The 21,500-nt window shown below is 46.0% G+C and overlaps 1 protein-coding gene across 1 annotated transcript in view; it reads right to left on the reverse strand.

Annotated features, from left to right (window-relative positions):
- Nucleotides 1–21,500, reverse strand: part of BAIAP2L1 (BAR/IMD domain containing adaptor protein 2 like 1) — a 1,517,181-nt gene that overhangs the window by 112,203 nt on the left and 1,383,478 nt on the right. Inside the window, exon 12 of the mRNA XM_069645654.1 lies at nt 5,708–5,861. Within this exon, the coding sequence (XP_069501755.1) occupies nt 5,708–5,861 (154 nt within the window). The remainder of the gene's footprint in view (nt 1–5,707; nt 5,862–21,500) is intronic.

Consider the following 21,500-nt stretch of genomic DNA (forward strand, 5'->3'; position numbering starts at 1 on the left):
ATAACAACATGCCTGCCTGCCACGTACCTTGTACACTTCACAATATGCTCTTACCACTGTAATACATGTACTACAAATGTTGGAAAAGTTATCCCACAAAAGCAGCAGGGAATGTATATTAGCAATGTTACGCAAGTGAGTGCAGTGCATGCATACAAACAGGATGCATGTCCCTTACCTTGCACACTTTCACCATAGCCTCCTACATTTATCGGTGCGAACAGACCTTCTGTGGCAGTGTTTATGTACACACCACAACCATCAACAACATTGCCCAATGGCTTAGCCTCCACATGGCCAATGCCATAGCTGCCATCCTAAAAAGAGCCGGATGTGCCACGTCTAATCCTCAAAGTCCCGCAGAATCTGTGGCATTACCGTGCTAGCAACTGGAGGAGGGTTCAGGGGGTTTTTGGGGGGGGGAGGGAGAGGAATGTGAAACAGGGGTGGGCATTGTGTCTTTAGGATTGTCTCTAAAACATTTAAATATTTTTTTCTTTTTGTTGTGTTTTCATTATGTATGTGCATTCATAAATATTTATTTCTCATGTTTTTCTTTTTTGCTCACTGTCTGTTTGCTTCTCCTCCTTATATTTTTCGTGAGTGAAGATGAACGGTTATCTTAAATTTCTACAGAATTCTCTGCAACGCCTCGGGCAGAGTGGCAAACACAACAGCATTGGCAATGGAGGTAAAAAAAGTGCCATTTCCTTGAAACCACTGGAAATCTGGCTGTTATTAATACTTTCATAGTTGGTGCAGAACATCCCAGCACTGCACAAAGTCACACATTTGTCTGTTTATCCAACATCTCCTGACCTCTGGCTGTGGACATATTACACTGGCATTCTCCCATTGTCATCTTGGTGTCATCAATGAGAAAATCACCTCTGCAGTAGGAAATATCTGCATCACAGCTGTCATCAACTTCTTTAAGTAAGCGAGCAATTGTGAGCACACGTGCCCCAAACGTAGTCCTCCAAAACCACATCTATAGTACCAACAGAGGCTTCACATTTGCAAAGGAGATCCATGCACCCGAAACCCACTCAAACTGTGCCCCAAAAAGCCTGCACTCCTTCCAACTGAAAGTCAGCATCGAAGCCTCTTTCCACGGCATACCTGTGCAGATTGTGCACAAAGGTATCACCGACTATAAGCACTCGCCATCTGTCCATCTCTGCCAACCTCACTGCATCCAACTTTGGGTAAATATGTCACCGCCCCTTCCGGTGAACCACACCCTCAAATTCTCATTGGAGAATCCCAACAGTTCCATTTGCGCAGGCTCTATGCTCAGAAGACCATGATGTGGCATGTGCACTTTCCCAGCTACAGCTAGGGCCATGCTCCAGTAAAGCAGACACAATATTTCTTCCCTTTGCACTCAAATTTTCCAACACTCCCTTAGTGGCGCCTATTGGCGACTATAAAATTTCAAAAACGCCATGTACCAATCACATTCTAAACCTCAGCATTGCACACTATCATTTCTGTACACAACTCCCTATTTCCCATTAAACACTCAGAGCACATTCCCTTTTGCTTCCAAAGCCCCTCCACCAGAAACATTTACTACAGGATGCCCTATTTCAGCATTGATAATGATCCTGCGGCGCACCCAGCACACCTTTCGCCATGCACAAAACAGTTCACCCTTGCCCACACCAAGCACAACACTAGGAATCCATGCATGCGACCATGTGGGCATCTAACATTTGCACAAACGTAACATACGTAGCAGCACTTCAACCCAACTCCCTCACACCATAAAACACCCATTCACGAAAATAGGGTGAAATTAGCAGCATCCACAAACATACCACAGCCTCCATCACCCCCACCCACTGCCATTCACAAAGTATTGTGTCACTACCAACCTAACCACAACATTGGCCCTACTTCAACAAATCTGCACACAGCATAGTAAAGAACCCATACAAGCTACACTTCAACCATACCCTCTGCCATACTGCCTGCCAGTATGCACACACTGCACCCAGTGCCCACACTGCGTGACTTTTCATTGCACCATCTCAAATCACACATCCAAAACGTTACCATGTTCTACCAGAGACCTCACCAGCAGAACCAAACATACACACCTGCCAGCTCACTTCTGCTGCTCTATGGCGCCTGAAATGTACTCCACAACCATTCTTTACAGGTAACCACCCTCTACCAGATATACAGTCAAAATTGCATTAGTGGCGGGGGTTTGCTCAAGTCCTAGGCTCTTCAATGCATGGCCTACGGCCTTTGGCCATGCACCGAACAGGCTAGGCCTTGAACACAGGCACCGCAATGTTATGCCACCATGCATGTGACCATATCACCAACTACGCCAATCCACATACACACCACTGCTACCAGCACTCCTTCCCACCCTGCACACACATTCACCAATCACATACTGAACCTCTGCATTGCACCCATTCACGAAAACAGGTCGCTAACAGGAGAATCCACAAACATACCAGCGCCTCCACCACCCCTACCGACCCCTACCCACACCCATTCACAAAGTATTGTGTTCACTACCAACCTACCCACAACCTTTTCACAACATTAGCCCTACTTCAACAAATCACCACACAGCATAGTAACCAAGCACATTTAAGGTGCACTTCTACCGTATCCTCTTCCATACAGACAGTATGTAAACCCAGCACCCAGTGCCCACACTGCACAGCTTTTCACCTCACCATCGCCAAGTACACATCAAAAACTTTACCATCTTGTAACAGTGTCCTCACCTGCAAAACAAAACATGCACGCATGGCAGCTCACTTCAGCTGCTCTATTGCACCCAATAGGCTAGGCTTTGAACACATGCACTGTAACATAATGGCACCATGCATTTCACCATTTGACCATCTACGCCAATCCACATACACTCCACTGCCACCAGCACTCCTACCCACCCACTACACACTCATCCACCAATCACATACTGAACCTCTGCATTGCACCGATTCACGAAAACAGGGCCCCATCAACAGAATCCACAAACATACCACAACTTCCACCACCAAAACCCACACCCATTCACAAAGTATTGTGTCATTACCAACCTAACCGCAACTTTTTCACAACATTGGCCCTACTTTAACAATTCAGCACAAACCATAGTAACCAAGCACAATCAAGGTGCACTTCTACCATATCCTCTTCCATAATAACAGTATGCAAACCCAGCACCCAGTGCCCACACTGCATTACTTTTCACAGCGCCATCGCCAAGTACACATCAAAACTTTACCATGTTGTAACTGTGTACTCACCTATAAAACCAAACATGCACGCATGTCAGTTCACTTCCCTGCTCTATTGCGTCTGAAATGTGCTACAAACCCATTATTTACAGGTCACCACCCTCTAAGTGCTGCAGAATCCAAAATGCATTACTGCTGTGTGTGTCCTAAAGTCCTAGCCTCTTGAGTGCATGGCCTTTGGCCATGCACCCAACAGTCTAGGCCTTCAACACTCTCACTGCTACATAATGGCACCATCCATTTCACCATGTCACCAACTTCGACTATCCATATACACAGCACTACCACCAGCACTCCTACCCAACCTACGCACCGCCATGTAACTATGCAGCAACAAATTGCACCAGTTACCATAATGTAGAAAGTTACCATCCTGCACTCCTCTGCACTTTCATTCACATACTATGGGCGTCCCCACTTCCATTTCCAAACTATGGTACACTGCCAAACTACCCACAATCGGTTCGAAACACTGCCCTACTGCAACCAATGTGCGCACACCGCACTATGCAAGCACTATGCAAGCACCACCATGTACCGGATGAACAACCACACTTGCGTTACTGCATTGGGTATGCTAAAGCCCTACGCTCTGCAATGCATGCCTATGGTCTACGGCCTTTGCCCATGCACTTAATAGTCTAATCCTTCCACAGACCGAACGCAACTTCCTGCACCCATGCATGCCACCATGTGCCCAACTACTGCATTCCATCCGCATAGCACAGCTCCCATCCAACTTATGTCATGTGCACTTCATTCCCCTTCTGAAATTGTTATACCACTACTCACCACGGAAAGAGGTTGACGCAAACAGGTAGCGGCAGAAGCTATCGGGCCGTTACGACACCTGCCTTCAATCACCAAACAAAGTACTTGCCTGTCTAGCTACCTGTGACTTGACGCAGTACGTGCGAAAACTGCAGGCACTCCTGTGTCATCTTCCACCTACCTACATATGTCACATGAACCACTTCTCACCCCCCCACCCATTTCCTCCTTTCTTGCCACCAACACATGGCGTACAGTACATTTTCCAAAACCTTCCGCCGCCGCATTGTCCTTCGATACACTCTGGCAGCGTTTCCCAAAAACTTTGGCGCACAACACACTTCCCCTCCAGCCAACCACCGGCCGCGTCCAACGTTCGTCGACATCACAGCATACCACAGGTCAATGACACTTCGGTCCACGGAACGAACAGGGAAATGGGTCAGATAGCACAATTATTTTGGGACGTACATTTCAGTAATTTGCAACAAAAGTACTTGTTGGATTTCCACGAAACACACAAAAAGCAAGCTTTCTGACCAAAGCCCCCGATCCTGCAGCAAATCTGGTGAACATCCATCCAGCTGTTCGGCCTGTAGCCATGCACAAATTTGGGGAACCCCCTATAACTAACTCCCACCCCCCTGCACGAAACCTCACCCAAGTTGGCAAAAACCTTCAAAGCCGCCCATATACTTTTTTTGCAAAGTTTGGTGAGGATTCCTCCAGGGGGAGCGTAGTTATAAGCCGCCGAAAAGGGGCTCTTCCTATGAGTTTAGCAACTTAACCATAACTACACGCCGCTACCGCGGGCCGTGTAATTAATATATACATATATATATACAAAATTAGCATTATGCAAATTAGCTTAAATGAAAACCTTTTTCTCCAGGAAATTGTCTTTTTCTAAGAGGGCAGTGCTACTTTATACATAGCTTAATCAACCCAAGACAGACATTTGCATAGCTATATATCAGTTTATTCTGAAAAATGATGAAATGCATCAAGTGTTAATTATAAAGTAATAATTGATTTTAATCCAGACTTTGTTGTACGCTTTGAATCAAAACCGATAAGGGTAAGTGATCCCTAAAGGGAGTGCTACACTGTTCCTACAGTTGTATGCTATAGGACATTGTCTGTTCATTCCTGATTGACCAAAATGTATATTACTCACTGGGGATTTATAGACTGTGCCAAAATCCCATAGTAAGAGCTTTTACTGTTTGGATTGCAATGTTGGCCACTGCAAGTAGACCATTAAAAAACAATAAATTGGGAAAATGGCGTATCCACCTCGGCAGTAGATCAACACTGTTTTTCTTGTGTGTCTTTGGTTCTCACCCATCAACTGCGCCAGCATTGTGCAGTCAGGCATGGGAACCTTTCTGAGCGCTTCTCTGCTGTGGGTTAAGAGGTTTTAATGCCTTCGTACTAAACCTCTCCCAGACATCATGACAGGCTGACATACTATGGCAACAGAAAACCTTACTATTATAGATGCAGTAAGAGAGAGGGAATGACTGATAACATGGAAAAACCTAGACAAAACTGCAACCGTGAACACATAGCATTATAGAAGTGTGCAATTATATAAACAGAAAAGTAGTCATTCTTGAATATCCTTGTTCACTATTTAGCCCTTCCTAGAATTTACTCACAGAAGGTGGGTTACTGGGTAATGGTGGTGCTTTGTCAGTGATCATATCAGTAGGCACTCTGATTGCTGAATGGTCCAGATAATCAGGTGGAGGAAGAACAACATCACTTTTGTCTGTCAGGTTTACTGTACTGATGCTTCGAATTGTTGATGGGCTAGAAAGGAAGCAGGTAAAGAAAAAAAAATGTTAGAATCGATTGGTGTTTTTTTTTTTTTTTTTACCAGAAATAGGACTCAAACATCCCAGAATGAAGAGATAAACTGGAAAAATATTATGCATTAAACATGTAAACAAAAAAATCTTTTCTTTTCCGAATTACTTTTCTAAACAAATTAAATTTGCAGGAGTGACGGAGCATAGTGATTTAGGCCAAACCGCCCAAGTGGGATTGGTGTGGGGGTGTGGAATGGGGATTTCTCTGAGAGGTTTTTTGAAATAATGGGTTAATATGATACATTTTACAGCACACTAAAAATGTGGGTAAAAAGCCACACATTTTACAATGTGGTTTGCAGGCAAAGCAAAAATTCCATTAGATGTCAAGTCACCAACACTGCACAGAAGCCTTTTCCACAGTATTGTCATGATGAATTTTGGCCCACTATATCATATGCCAACATTCTGTCAATGTAAAAAAAATGTTTCAAGCTGACTGTGCCCATATGCATGCATGCACACACCAGTCCTCAAAAATACTCAGGCTTTCGATGCTGGCTATAATGCCAGTAATGATAATATAAGAAAACACATCCACTCTGGCTCTACCAATATATGCAGTATTCCCACGTAAGAACATTCCCCTGTTGATTGGTTGCACAAATGTATGTCATTAAGACCACATAATAACATTCATTGTTGCCCTTAACGACAGGGAAACATGGCAAGCAACAATAAGAAAACATGCCTTTGCTACCAGAAGTAAGCCCCCCCCCCCAATGTAAGAACGCTCGTGTTGTCTTTGCCCTGAACACCAGTTTAAAACATCATGCAACGGTAAGAAGAAAACATGTCTTTGGTGGCTGCATAAATCATACATGCTGCGATTACTCCTTCCATTTGGGAGACTAGTTCAGTCCTGTTTTTTTAATGTTTGGAATTCTGGGTCTTGTAGTCCTGGTTTTAGAATGGGGAAATACAGGATTCAGAATATAAAGTTAAAGCAAGGGCTATCCTAGTGTTGTCAGAATTAAATGAATGTTGGCGGTAGGACAAATAACTCCCCTCCCTCTTTCCCCCCTTCACGTAGGAACACTCATGTTGGCTTTGCTCTTACCACCACCAGTATACAATACCATGCCAACGGAAGAAATGAAATATTTAATTTATATTGCGCTCATACACAAGTGTTTCAGAGCGCGACCAGGCAAAAGGGAGGGGAACAAGGGAGAACAAAAAGGAAACTGCAATCTTACTAGGCCCAGTGCCATTTAGAAAGCACAAGGCAATCGAAAAGGGGGAAGTGCTTGGAGGGGGTGGGGGTTAGTGGAAAGTGCGGAACAGAGGATAGAACAGAATACTAAATAAAAAATAAAGGCGCTAAACCATGATAGTGCAGCCAGCAAGTGACAGGTGATAGTTTAGTCAAATAAGGTATATCTGATAAGTGCAGAAGAAAAGTGGGAGGGGGACTGTATGGGTACAGATACAGAACCCCAGTGCAGAGGGTGGCCTGGAGGCAGTGCGGGAGGGGAACAAGGTGAGCAGGTACCTGGGCCGAATGACAGAGGGTGGACAGGTGCACAATGCCAAGAGAGAAAACAGATCAACAGGGGAGAAAGGGGGCAAAGGCAGAGGCAAAGAGGAAGGTCTTGAGCTGCTTCCGGAACCAGCGATGGTTCTCCTCAAGTTTCAAGGTGGCCCGGAGGCTGTTCCAAAGGGAGGCCCCAGTCGAAGACAGTTCTACCCTGAGCTTGTTTCTTTGCAAAATGACTAACCCTGAGGGAGTTAGATGTAGAGGAACAAAGGGCTCGAGAGGGGAGGTATTTACGGAGGGATGGTTGAAGGTATTTTGGTCCCAGGCCCCAGAAAGCCTTGTGGACAATGCAGATGGTTTTAAATTTAATCCTTGCATCCACTTGGAGCCAATGAAGGGATTTCAGGGCTGGCAAGATACAATCCGAGGGCTTGAGGCCAAGGAAAATTCTTGCAGTCCCGTTCTGGATTAGTTGAAATGGGTGGCGAGTGGAGGTAGGTAGATTTAGAAAGAGGCTGTTACAGTAATCCAGCCTGGAGAGAACCGGAGCTTGGGAGACCGTGAGCTTTTGAGGGAAGGAGAGGAAAGGCAGAGTACCTTTAAGGAGGTGCAATAAAAAGTTTGACATTTTGGAGACATCGGAGAAGTGTGCAGAGAAGTAAAGTGTGGAGTCAAAGATAACCCTGAGGTGCTTACACTCGCAGGTGGGGGTAGGAGGGCGGCCAACGGAGGCCGGCCAGAGAGGGAAAGGATGGAGAAGGTGTACCAATGAGGAGGATCTCAGTCTTGTTGGCATTTAGACAAAAATCGTTGGCGGCACACCAATTTTGAATGGCGATTAGACAATCAGATGAGGGAAGGAGAGGAGGCGGCTGAAGGAAGCCTGAAAATGAGTTGGGTGTCGTCGTCAGCATAGCACTAGAAATTTGAGTAGAAAATGGAAATGCAGTAGGCGAGAGTTGCCAGGTATTGGTTGAAAAGCCACGGGGAGAGGTTAGACCGCAGGTGGAGAGGGAGATAGAAGATAGGAAGGACCCAAGTTGTAACTGGGAGGGTCGATCAGTAAGGAAAGAGCTCAGCCAGGCCAGAGCCTGATCAGTGATACCCAGATTGTCACAGAGACGATTGAGCAGGGTGGTATGGTTGACCGTGCCAAACGCAGAGGAGAGATCGAGTAGGATAAGGGGAATGTTAGAGCCAAGGTTGGAGAGCAGGTCTTCACGGATGTTTAGCAGAGCAGTTTCCATACTTCTGGCAGCTCTGAAGCCAGATTGGCGGTCATGGAGGGAGCCAACAGAGTCGGTATGAAGATTAAGCTGAGAGATGGCCAGCTTTTCAAGGAGCTTACCCAAAAAGGGAGTAATGTAAATTGGGCGATAGTTGGCCGGACCTGAGGGATCAGCTGCGGCTTTCTTGAGGAGAGGATGCACAAGGGAGTGCATAAGTGGGGAGGGGAAAGAGGCAAAGGAGAGGTTGCAGAAATTGGCAAGGGCCGGAGCAAGGGTGTCTATGTGGTCCTTAATGGTTTTAGAGGAACAGGGATGGACCTGTTTTGATGAGGTTTTCATAGATCGTACTTGTCTAGCTACCCCATCAGGGGAGAAATGAGGAAAGGAAGAAAAAGGGGGAGAGGATGTAGCTGAGGGAGGGTCAGCAAGCTGAGAAGGAGAGGGAGGAGGAGAGGGAGCGGAGGAGAGGGTGGACAAGATGTCTTGGGCTTTAGAGATAAAGTGAGAGGCAAGGGCATTGAAAAGAGCCTGGGAGGCGAGAGGAGGGGTGGAGACTGCAGCAGGGTTGTCCAGCTCCTTACAGATTATAAAGAGTTGAGCCGAATTGTTAGATGCCGCAGAGAGGAGAGGGAGGAGGAGGGGGAGCAGGAATACAGGTCTATGCTAGCTGTTCAAATGCCGACACCCCCATCAATGTAAAAAACGTAATTTCTGAAGCCTTTGCCTTTAACACCCCCAGTAAAACATGCCATTCCACAATAAGAAAAATGCAAATGATATGCTGCCTGCACAAATGCCGCCACTCATTGTGAATGCAAAGGAACACTCATTGTGTTGGCTTTGCCCTTAATACCAGTATAATATGCTATGACACAGTAAAAACATGTTCATGATTGCATCAGAAATGCTACCTCTTTTCCCATGTAGACCACTCAAGCTGGCTTTTCCCTTAAGGCCTTTGTACATTTAAATTACCCTGCCAAAGTAAGAAAAATGTCCTTGCTGGCTATGTGCACCAATGGCCCCCAGCCTTGCACCTTTATACATGTACACAGTCCAACCATTCACACATGCAGTACATTCACACTGCCTTCTCATTCATGAAACACACATGCTTCCCTAACGCAAATACAATCTGTCAATCACATGCAGGCATCATTTTCAAAGAAATCTGCTATCATACACGTGCATAATTTGCTTGAAAAAAGTAGGTGGGCGGCAGCAGTGATCTTTTCAGGATGGGATTCCTACGGGTGTCAATACATTTGGGGAAGAGGGTCTGAAGACTCCCTTCATCCCTCCTCCTTACTGTTCTTAGATCAGGTATAGGGCAGGGTCAGCATTCTGACCCGTCCCCAGCCTGTGGCAGGCAGGTAGGAGGAGGGGTGAAGAGGTCTTCAATATCCTTCATGCAGCCAATACACTTTGAAGGCTGCAATATCACAGATGGTCTCTCTAATGCATTTGAGCTCTACAGGAGCGAAGGCATTGGAGTTTCACTCAGCCTTTACCGATGTAAAGTGCTGTACAGGACATAAGGCACACCACCAGTTTTTGCATTTTCAAATAATTTCAATGTTTTTCGATTCTTTGAAAAAGCAAACACTACATTTGCATTATTATGGAGCTAGTTAAAGTCCCTCCCTCCATAATGCAAACACATTATTTTGCGGTTACCTCTGGGACCTAAAGGGTCCTGAAAATAAAGCGTGGGGTTGGAGGGCACTGCCCTCGTGCCCCTTATGGGCCAGCCAACTCAGGTTGTTTACATAGTGTATTGATGCCCGGGTCTGGATAACCAGGTGCTACTTCCTTATAGAAAAAGCAGTGTCCATAATATTTATTACTGCAGAAGATCGGTTTTCAAAAGGTTCCTAAATGTAATATGGGTTTGTTCTCGTCAGAGATCGATGTGATGCTTAGTCCAGAGACTAAGTTAGCTTGTAAAAGAAAAATTCATCCATCCCTGTTTTTAGTGACAAAATAAGGGTGTACAAATGAGATTGGAGGCAGGAGGGCATCTGAGAAGTCTGTAGGTTGGATAACAATGATACAATATATGTATGGTCCATGTTGAGCTTAAGGTCCTGAGCAGTGGCTTAGAAGTGAGTCCTGTGATCATTTTACCTGTCCTGAATGTTCACCAATATTTTTCCTAGTAATTTCTCATTTAAGGCCTCACTAAGTCAAATATATGTCCTGTGCTCTCAGAGTTCTTAAGCCACTCGACGAGTTGTGTACAAAAGGTAGCCAGTAATTTCCTAGGCCAGTAGCCTGGCTTATTTAGTAGTGTGAGCCTCAGGTGGTGGCAATGATAACCCATGGAAAGTTGCTCTTTTACTACTGCGCCATTTTGAATTAGGCAAGATATATGCTCAGTGGCACAAAGTCCCTACATGGCACACTTGCATCATTAATTTTAAAGATGTTCCAAAGCTAAACTGGATTTCCTTTGTGTGAAAGAAAACTCATGTGGCCATATACGGAAGGCCTGGAAAGTCGAGAACAGTTCTGGTGAGAATTTGAATAGGATGTCTGGATTCAAGAAGACATCGGCATCCTGGGTGTGTGCCTGGGAAAAAGCCCAAGAAAGTTTGAATGTGGAGACCCCCGAAATCTGGGTAGCCACCAAATGTTTGAAAGGATAAATCCTTTCAATTGGTGGCTGGGTTGGCTGGCACTAGGCTTTTAATATTCCTACAATAAACAGGAATTTGCACCAAATCTTTTGTCAATCGCTGGGACTATTGGCAATGCACAAGGACACCATATTTCCCCAAAGACAATGCTAGGAAACCTCTGCTCAAGTATCCTGTCCCGGATCACACCATGAAGATAAAGGGCGGCTGTCATTTGCAGGCTCCTTATCTGACCAGATAAAACCATAAACAGTGCTCGCTCCACTTGATCCCACAAACCAATCTGAGTGGAAAGGCTCCAAGAGCCCACTGCTTCAAGAACAAGCATTGGTACTTGGCCCTTTATGGCCTAACATAAAGTAGCATGTTCACCAGATGACTAAGGGCGAAGTATCCTGTAGAGCCAACATTCTACAGTTCCAAAATTCTAACTCAGTCAAGAAACCTTAATCTAAGGAAATTGGGATGTTGAGAAAACCCATATTTAACTGATCTGGGCCACACGCTGCCTGCCTGGGCACTGTATAGGCATGGTTTTCTAATGTAACAGCTTAACTATCCACCAGCATTAGAGCACATCAAAGTGTATGGCTATTGTCTTTTCACCACTACACTGATTTCTATGGGGCAGTGCTATTCCCATTAGAATAATACTCAACATCTTAACCCTAACATGGGGAACTGTGGTGCCCCGAGTGCCTGGATGTCCTTTAACTCTACTAATGAGCCTAACTTGTTAGGGTTATGCTCTCAAGAATTGAGCTATCCATTTGTAAAAATTACTCACCTTTTAGTCAGCATTGCCATTTTCCTGCATAACAAATCTATTTTTAATAAAATATTGTATGTACAAAACGCTGATTGTATCATATCACCTAGCCCCTGCCATACTTACCACTGGGAGAATCTGGTGTACTTGAGGGTAACTCTATTGCTTAAGTGTAAAAATACTTCTCTCATGCTCTGAACAAAGGATAGAGAGGGATCCTCTAAACATCTAGCAAAATGTGAGGGCCTTTTGGGAAGGGCCCACTGAAAGGTATAGCTGTGAGTAAGATATCCATGCATAAGTGCAGAGTAATAAAGTAACTATAAGAAATTGAAACCGTTGATGAGCACCAGGCATGCGAGAACAACCCCGCAGACCCGTGAAAATCAAAACAAGAAGCGTGACAATATCGAAACTGCATGCTCCATTTCGGAAACATCAAGATGGGGTTATCAGAAATGAGCCAGAGCAGGAAGATGAGTAATAGAAATCAGAGGATCCTTAACTGCAACTGCCCCATGCCAGCTCACAGAAATGAGCCCTATGACTGGCAGAAAGGGCATAAGTCAGGTAAGTTGTAGAAGCTGTTTTGAGTTTGAGAAGTGAAATTTGAAAGCTAGGCTGAACAAGAAAGACAGAGCCCATCCATCAGGCTGGGAGCTGATAATGCAATGAATCATAGAAAACCACAGGCAGCAAGAATCCCATTCCTCATCTGTTTACCTAATGATTTCTTTGGCATGAACAGAGAGCCACATGCTGCAGTGATGCAAATCTGGACCTGAATAAGAGCAATCAGATGAAGTACAGCTTTACAAGAGATGCACTTATGCCCAAGTTTGGGAGCACACCAATTTACAGTCTCAGGAACGAAGGACGAAGTGGTCTGAGCTAGATCCAAACTGAAACACGCAGACAGATTGATGGTTTTGTGACACTGTGGACACAGATGAAACTTAGGAGCACCTTCTCATCTATTGCTCTAAGCTTATAACTAGTAGGGAAACAATCCTTTGCGTTTTTATCAACTCTGCATGCCGTGCTTCACCATGTGTTTTGTGGGCAAGAATACTCTCGGGGACATCTGTCCCTAACAATAGCTACCATCAGATTTGCGTTCAAATTTTTCTGGACACCCTATTCTGATATGTAGGTCATCATGAGGAATCATTTTATGAACTTTATGAACTAATCATTTTAGTCAATAGAATGTTTGTTGGAACTAGTGGTTTCCCTCTTTTTTTCTTGTTTTTTTTCTCTGGCATGTGTTTTTCTATGCTATTTGTACATTTTCATGACTAGTTGGATTTATTCTTACTGTTTTATTTTTTTCCTCTTTGAAAGTATTGTTTTAAACCATAGCACTATAAATAAATAGAATGTATTTACATTAAAAAAAAGTCCAAGTTGGGAAACCAAGTGCATTTGTAAGATGAGCTTTTTAACCATGTACTGTTATAGGGCATTCTGGATGCTTGTGACGCACACTAGCATCAGTATTTGGACTCCAAAGTGGCAGAATCTAAATTGCTAGCTGTAGCTGCAGAACGGTGGGTATCACAGAGTGAATTAGAAAGGACAGGTGGGTCTGCAGAAGCAGCAGGAGAGGCATCATAGGCAACAGCACTCTAGTTCTAAAAATCCCTGCCATCAGAACCCCAAAGTAGTTTTCGGAATGGTCTGAATGGGCTCCAGGGTGTTAGTAAGCCACAGGTAACTGGCGTGGCAATACCAGCACAAGTAAATGTTAGGACAGTGGGGAGGGTAACAACTGGCGGGAGAACCCCTCCTACGACACAGACTTGCACACCTGTATCTGAGAAGTGTCTTCATTAATAGACATGGTACTGTTTCCTTAAGGGTCACTGCAGCAAATATGGTTGTAGACCTGACCTTTACCATGTCAAATAACATGGTAAAAGGTTCCACAGTGGACATTAAACCACTTAGTAGAACCATTATGTGTTTTCCCACAGGGCATTGCTCTGCAACTATCCGAATTAGGGTGCAGCACAATATCTCAGCACCAGATTTTGGGACCATTCGGTTGTTTTATGACTGGTGTCTGCAGAACTATAAGTGGAACTGTAGTGATCACTGAAAACAGGCAAATAGGCAAGCATGATACAAAGTGTGCTTTTACAGCACAGGTACTAGCCAAAGCCCAAGACAGATATGCACTTTAACCTACTCTTGTAAGGGAAAGGTGGTGGGTCTGCGGCCCTGTGGTGTCTGAAACTGGGCATATGCTTTGCTTCAAGAGTTCCAAGCAGTATGAGGTCCTGACAGGCCATACTACAGTTGAAATCAGAGTTTGCCCATCTACGGAGGACTGGAGATATAAGCCTTTGTCTCAGTCTAAAAGGTAGATCCATGAGCAACACAAATTATACTTAGATGGAGGGCTAATTCACAGTAAGTCTGCTGAGCTTAAACCTGATGCCCAGAGAAGGATGGTGGTACCCCAAAGACCGCCCATACCTTCAACACTTAGTCCATGATGTATATCCAGCAAGATAATTCAGAGCAAATGAAACCATGTATAGGTTAATTACTCCCTTTGACTGGCCTTGCATTGGTGTCCAGGTAGAGGGTTATATTAAGTCTTGACCCACTTGTCAAATACCTGAAAACACTGGTGATATGGTAAATAGCCCCACAGATTCTCTGCCAGTACTAGGTTTACCTTTTGAAAGGATGGCAGATGGTATTGTTGATCCCCTAAAACCCCCTAAATCCTCTGCAAACAGTTTCATTTTAATATTTGTAGCTAGGTACCCAGACGTGGTGCCGATTCGAATTGTCTCAACAGCCAGAGCTGTCATTGGGCTACTCCCCAGAGTTCATTGTTTTAGACAGGGGCTCCATCTTTAAGTCACCTTACAATAAGACTATCATCAGAGTGGCATGGAACTTCTCTGCCGCTTACCACCGTCAGACAAAAGGACAACTGCAGAACCTCAACAAGAGGTTAAAAAGCATACTGAGTGCTTTACAACAGCTCTTAAGGTAAATGTAGGATCTCCTGTTACCATGCTTATTTTTCCTACAAGGAGGGGGTAAGGAAAGGAATAGGATTAAGTCCATTTGAACTCCTTTTGGCCACCCTGTGAGATCCGTCCTGTGATATTGTCACTTTAAGTTAGACTCCCCCACACCACATGCCGAGGGACAAGGAGCAACGGGATTGGGAGGGGCGGGCGATGGGAAGTACAGTTTACGCTTGCGAGTTGTAGAATAAAGACATCCTTTATCCTCCTCCAGTTTCCACCTCCTCATTACAGTTAAGGGTAAGGGAGGCAGTATAGGTTACCTGCCAGACCGAAGAAGTCTGGACATCACATTGGCGACGGGCAGGTCAGAGGGACCTATGGGCCACCACTCCTCCCCGCTGCGCCGCGAGCGGTGAGGGAAGACCATGAACCAACGTCAGAGTGTGCAGGCATCGGCCCCGCTCCAAAGTCACACCGTGTGAGGCGCCCTGGCAAGCGGAGGCGCAAGCGGAGCTGCCTGTGCCTGTTGGAGGTGAGTAAAGCAGAGGACAGGTCCTGCTCGACCTCCCGATCAGCAGGGGCGTGTGAGCAATTTCTGCCCACCCAAGCAACATTCGAAATACATTGTGGAAATCCACGTGTTCGGCTGCAGAGAAGCCGCAGCGGCCGCAGAAGGCACCGGAGACAGTCCGGTCCGGAAACAATTTGATGTTCATATGCGCACGTGTGCGCAACAGCATTCCACGCTCATGTGGACAACAGAGAGCGCACTAGCATCGAAGCGCGCAGAAAAGAAAACACACTGCCAGCACCGGAGACAGCACTGTCCAGAAATAATTGAATGCTCACACGCGCACATGTGCAAAACAGCATTTCATGACCACATGACCAGCAGAGAGCGCACAAGCACTGCAGCATGGATCGAAAGCCACGAGCTGCATCACCATGTGTTGATCTCCCGCCTACAGCGTCAAAAAGGTGCACAAAAGGTCAGTTAACCCTGTACAACCCTGGGAAATGCCACAAGCCATCCGCATCAAGCCACCTGCAGAGAATTGAATACATTAAACATAAAACAATGTCAGGGGAAGATTCACTCAGTTACCCTCACCCCAGCCCCAACTCTACCGTCCAGAATTCAGGACAGCCTTCAGGACACAACTGCCCATGCATTTTGATTTAACCGAGTCCAGCAGTCTGGGACCTCACTGGAAGAGATGGGTAAGAGATTTTCAAGTATGTATCAAGGCTTTTGGTCCCCTGGATGAAGAAAAGAAACAGCCTCCTTAATCTGTCCATAGGCCCCAATGTCAAAGACATAGTAGATGAGCTCCCCACAGGCACGACAGACATATGCAAACCTCAAATCAACATTAACAGACTACTTCACCCCTCACACAAACGTGGATTACGAAAGACACATATTCCACACAACTAAACAGATCAAAGGGGAATCCATGGACACCTTTGTCATGCGGCTGAGGTTAAACACTGCAATTTCAATAACTGCTCAAACAACAAAGCCCTGCACTCACAAATCAATGCAGGCTGCGAGTGTGCAGACTTCAGGAAGAGACTACCTAAAAAAACTCACATTAGAGGAAATCATGCGTCTCGCTCGCTCAGACGCAGCTCTAAAGTCCCAAGTTGAAGGTCTAAGCAACATCAAAATGTCTCATGGCAACGGTGATAGCATCTACAAGCTAGACCATACAAGTAAAACCAAACGTCCAAAGGAAATGGTGAACGCTTCTGTTATAAATGTGGTTATGAATTCCCACATGATGGCCCGTGTCCAGCCATCGGCCAACAGTGCTCAGCCTGTGGAGAAGACAACCACTTCAAAGCGGTATGTTGCATGTACCGAAGTCAAACGAGAGGGGAAGGAACGGGAGGGACACCATCCCAAGGCAGGGATAGGCATGCACAAAGCACCCCCCAGGCCATCGAGCCACCTCGGCGCAGAACCAGAGACGAAAGGGTGGACAAAATATCCCAGGAGAGAACGTCAGGAGAATGGCGTGACAACAAACCTAATTCATCGAAATGAAGGAGAAGGCCCAGTAGGTACATACGCTACCTTGTCGAACACTCAAAGGCGGACAGCAGATCCAGCGTGTCATCTGAAGAGGACACCAGGAGGAAGGAGAAACATCGAGAGGAGCCAAAGAAGCGGAGCTATCTGTATGCCTTGGGAAACCAAACAGCAAAAAGAACACAACCCAACCCTCCTCATTCAAGTGAACAAAATGGCGGCCGAGTTCCTAGTGGAGACAGGGGTGACTGTAAATTTTATAAGCAAAGAAGTATATGACAACCTACCCCAGGCCCAGTGCCTACGGCCAGTAGAAGTCAACATTTACCCGTATGGGTCAAATACACCACTACCGTGCAAAGGATATTTTATCGTGTCATGCACCTATAAAGGACAAACAAAGAAGATCCCAATGCATGTACTTAAAGCGGCTAATGAAAGTGGCTGCATTCTAAGCTACAAAGCTGCCATCGACATGGGCCTCATTGATGTATTATACAGGCTCATGGCCCATAAGTACCTTGATCCAGCTGCCAAGATCGATCAGCTGTTCCCAGCCTTGTTCAACGGCCTTGGAAAACTAAAAGGAAGACAAACCAAACTCCACATTGACCCACAAGTACCTCCAGTGGCCCAACACTATCGAGGAATACCAATAAACATACAGAATCAAGTAGAGGAAGAACTCCCTAGACTCCTCGAGGCAGACAGAGCGCACAGAAGGGCCCACACCGTGAGTGTCCCCCATCGTCTTCGTACTAAAAAAAGAATCCACTGACATTTGAATATGCGCAGATATGCATCAACCCAATGAGGCCATACTACGAGAACGCCACCAAGCCCCCCGCATCACTGACATGGTGCATCTGTTGAATGGAGCCACAGTGTTCTCAAAGCTACACCTCAACAAGGGGTACCACCAGCTAGAACTGAACAAAACTCCAGATACATCAAGACGTTTGTCACGCACTTTGGGCTAAATAGGTACAACCGTCTCACCTTCGGGATCTCTTCAGCTGCGGAAATATTTCAGTCCGAAATTCACAATGTCATAAAACACATACCAAGCTGCTTAACTACAGCGATGACATTTTAGCTTTCTGACAAGACCAGGAGCAGCACGAAAACACCCTCACCCGTGTCTGCATGGTCCTAGAAGAGGCTCAACTCACCTTAAATAAAGAGAAGTGCAAATTCAGGAAACAAACACTTTGTTTCTTTGGACACTTATTCTCGTTAAATGGAATCATCCCAGATGTGCTGAAAGTGGCTGCACTAACAGATGTAGAACTGTCCAAGAGCATTTCAGACTTGCGCACATTCCTCAGGCTTGCCAGCTATTGCACCCGCTACATACAAGACTTTGCATCAGTCAGTGAACCCCTCAGGGCACTAACAAAACAAAACACAGAATTTGTGTGGACAGAAGAGTGTCAGCAAACACTCCAAGCAATCAAACAGATATCGGATGCGAAAAACATGGCCTACTTTAACTCCAAAAGAGAAACAGAACTTATCATAGGGGCCAGCCCAGTAGGCCTACACACAATTCTGACGCAAAAGACACACAAAGACATGTTGTATCATACGCCAGCAGGAGCCTATCAACGACGGAGCAGGCCTACTCGCAGGCAGAAAAGGAAGGACTAGTGGTGGTGTGGGCCTGTGAACATTTCCACCTCTTCCTATACGGAAAACCTTTCACAGTAGTCATGGACCACCAGGCACTGTTATTCATATATGGAAATCCGCAAGCAAAGATGCTGCAGAGAATTGAAAGATGGGCGTTAAGGCTAGATAACTACAGCTTCAATATCATACACCGACCCGGAAAGGACCATAACTCATCAGATTTCCTGTCACGTCATCCCTGCAGGGAACCCCAATCTACACCCTCCATCGCAGATCAGTACATCCACTATATTGTGCACGAAAACACCCCGAAAGGCCTGGACCCGAATCAAATAGCACAAGAGACGGAGAATTATCAAGGTTTACAGGTGATCCTTCGTTGCCTGGAAAAGTGGACACTGGAAACAAGCAAAGCAGACGGCGGAGAGCACCTGCAAGGAAGCAAAGCAGGACATCAGTTGCCTGATAGCCGAACTAACCAGGACAGATGGAGGACGACTACTTAAAGGAACAAAAATAGTGATTTCTCAGACACTACGGTTTAGGGTGCTGGAGCTAGCACTTGAGGGCCATAGAGGAATAGTAGCTACGAAAAGAATGCTCAGGCAAAAGGCGTGGTTTCCCCACCTAAACTCACAGGTCGAAGACCACCTCAAACAATGCCCCACATGTGATGTCATCAATCCACATACGTGACCAAAGCCCCTACGCATGACAGACCTCCCAGAAAATGCCTGGGATGAAATCGCCGTTGATTTCTTCGGACCACTGGAAGGGGGTGAGTACATCCTAGTTGCTGTGGACGAATACTCCTGTTTCTCTGACTTACAACTAGTGCCTTCCACGTCCGCTTTCCACAACATACCCGCCCTGGACAAGATGTTTGCCATATATGGAATACCCAAAATCTTGAAATCGGGCAATGGACCCCCCCTTCACAGGACAAGACTTCAAAGTATTAGCTGAATACATGGGTTTCACACATCGCAGAATCACACCACTATGGCCACAAGCTAATGGCACAGTCGAACGCTTCATGAGCAATGTTAAAAGAAATGTGCAAATTGCCCGGCTGACTGGGGAACCTGCAGAAAAAATACTCTGTCAACTGTTGCGGGATTATCGCAATAACCCTCACTGCACGACTGGAAAAACTCCATCAGAAGTCATGTTTGGAAGAAACATATGGACTAGACTACCTCACAAAACCACTCCAGAAGAACGATATCAAGGAGATGCCGAGATGAGGGAACAAGACACTCGACACAAGGAGAGCATAAAGAAGTGAGCCGATGAAAACAGAAGGGCCCGAGACAATGACCTGGAGCCAAGGGATATTGTCATAGTGCGACAACCACAAAGCAGAAAGAATGTGGCCGCTTTTGAGAAAGAGCCCCTAACAGTGACCCAGGTGGCTCTCTCATATCCACAGAAGTTGAAAGAAGGAGTGTAACTAGGAACGCCTCTCACTTAAGGAAAATGCCAGGTATCATCCCCTCCAGATCACTCACCTCAGACACCCCAATGCAAGAATGGGACCCGTCCTATGAGCGTGATGGTAAGGACTCCTGCGAAGAACGAGAGAGGCCAGACATGTCCAGAGAACTATGAGGACAGTTAGACTCCGAGAGTGACAGCCAAACCTCTGCGGGCGCGAATTCGACCTCATAGACTGAATGAGGAAATGAACTAAAGTACATCATTGTGGTTAGTACCGGGGGGGGGGGTGGGAGGGTATGATGTTGTCACTTTAAGTTAGACTCCCCCACATCATGTGGCGACGGACAAGGAGCAAAGGGACGGGAAGGGGCGGGCAGTTCAGTTTTTTATGCTTGGGAGTTGTAGAATAAAGACGTCCTTTATCCTCCTCCAGTTTCCGCCTCATTACAGTTAAGGGTGAGGGAGGCCGTGTGGGTAACTTGCCAGACCGAAGAAGTCTGGACATCACACGTCCCTTGTCTTAGTTAAGGAATTATTTGAAGTAAACTCTCACAGGTCCAGTACCAGAAGTGGGGGACTATGTGCTGGGGCCAGGAAGAAAGGCACCCTAGCTCATGCACGAGGCAAACTATAACCTGAAAGGAGGTTCAGCCTTCCATGACTAGGAAGCTGCTCAGTTTGAACTCCAAGAGGTTCTCATAATGGAGCCTCCAAAGCTTAAGTATATGTGAACTAGCCCCCAAAACTGTCAGTACATGTTTAAGTCAAATACTTGATTGACATGGATATCCCCCCCCTGTTGATTTCCCAAGGGTATCATGTAGAAAAGCTGAAAAAAATCAGATCAGGCGTGAGAAAGCGACAGCTAAGCTGCTAGCATTAGAAAAGGAGAAAACAAGACACCACGAGGGAGCGCAGATGTTATTGAACCTTAGTCCACTGTCTCACTTGTTGAGCGGCGGATGGCAGGTTAATAATATCACTCAGACCACAGCATTGGTGGCACAAATGTGGAATAAGATACCGGAGGGCACACAGCAGCTGCAACCCAAATCCAGAGTGAATCGGAAGAGGGATACAGAAGTTACCGACAGAGGCGAGTCGCGGCCTGCTGAGGATTGGGAGAAGAGCAGGCTGTGCCTTCAGATACCCGATCCGACACCGCTGGATGCTCCCTGTGATCCCCAAACGGTGAAAGCAGCTTCCCGGGCTAACCTCCAGGCCCCTGATCGAGGTGAGCAAGACAGGGGTGCAGGGGAGGGAGAAGGAGCAAAGAACAGCTGGCGAGTCTGCCTGCGAAATCAACCTACGTGGCGCGGACACAGGCAGAGAGCTCGGGGAAGTCATGCCTCAGACTCCCATC

The sequence above is a fragment of the Ambystoma mexicanum genome, chromosome 2p (genome assembly GCF_040938575.1).
Source record: "Ambystoma mexicanum isolate Mex_15411 chromosome 2p, UKY_AmexF1_1, whole genome shotgun sequence".
Lineage (NCBI taxonomy): Eukaryota > Metazoa > Chordata > Amphibia > Caudata > Ambystomatidae > Ambystoma > Ambystoma mexicanum.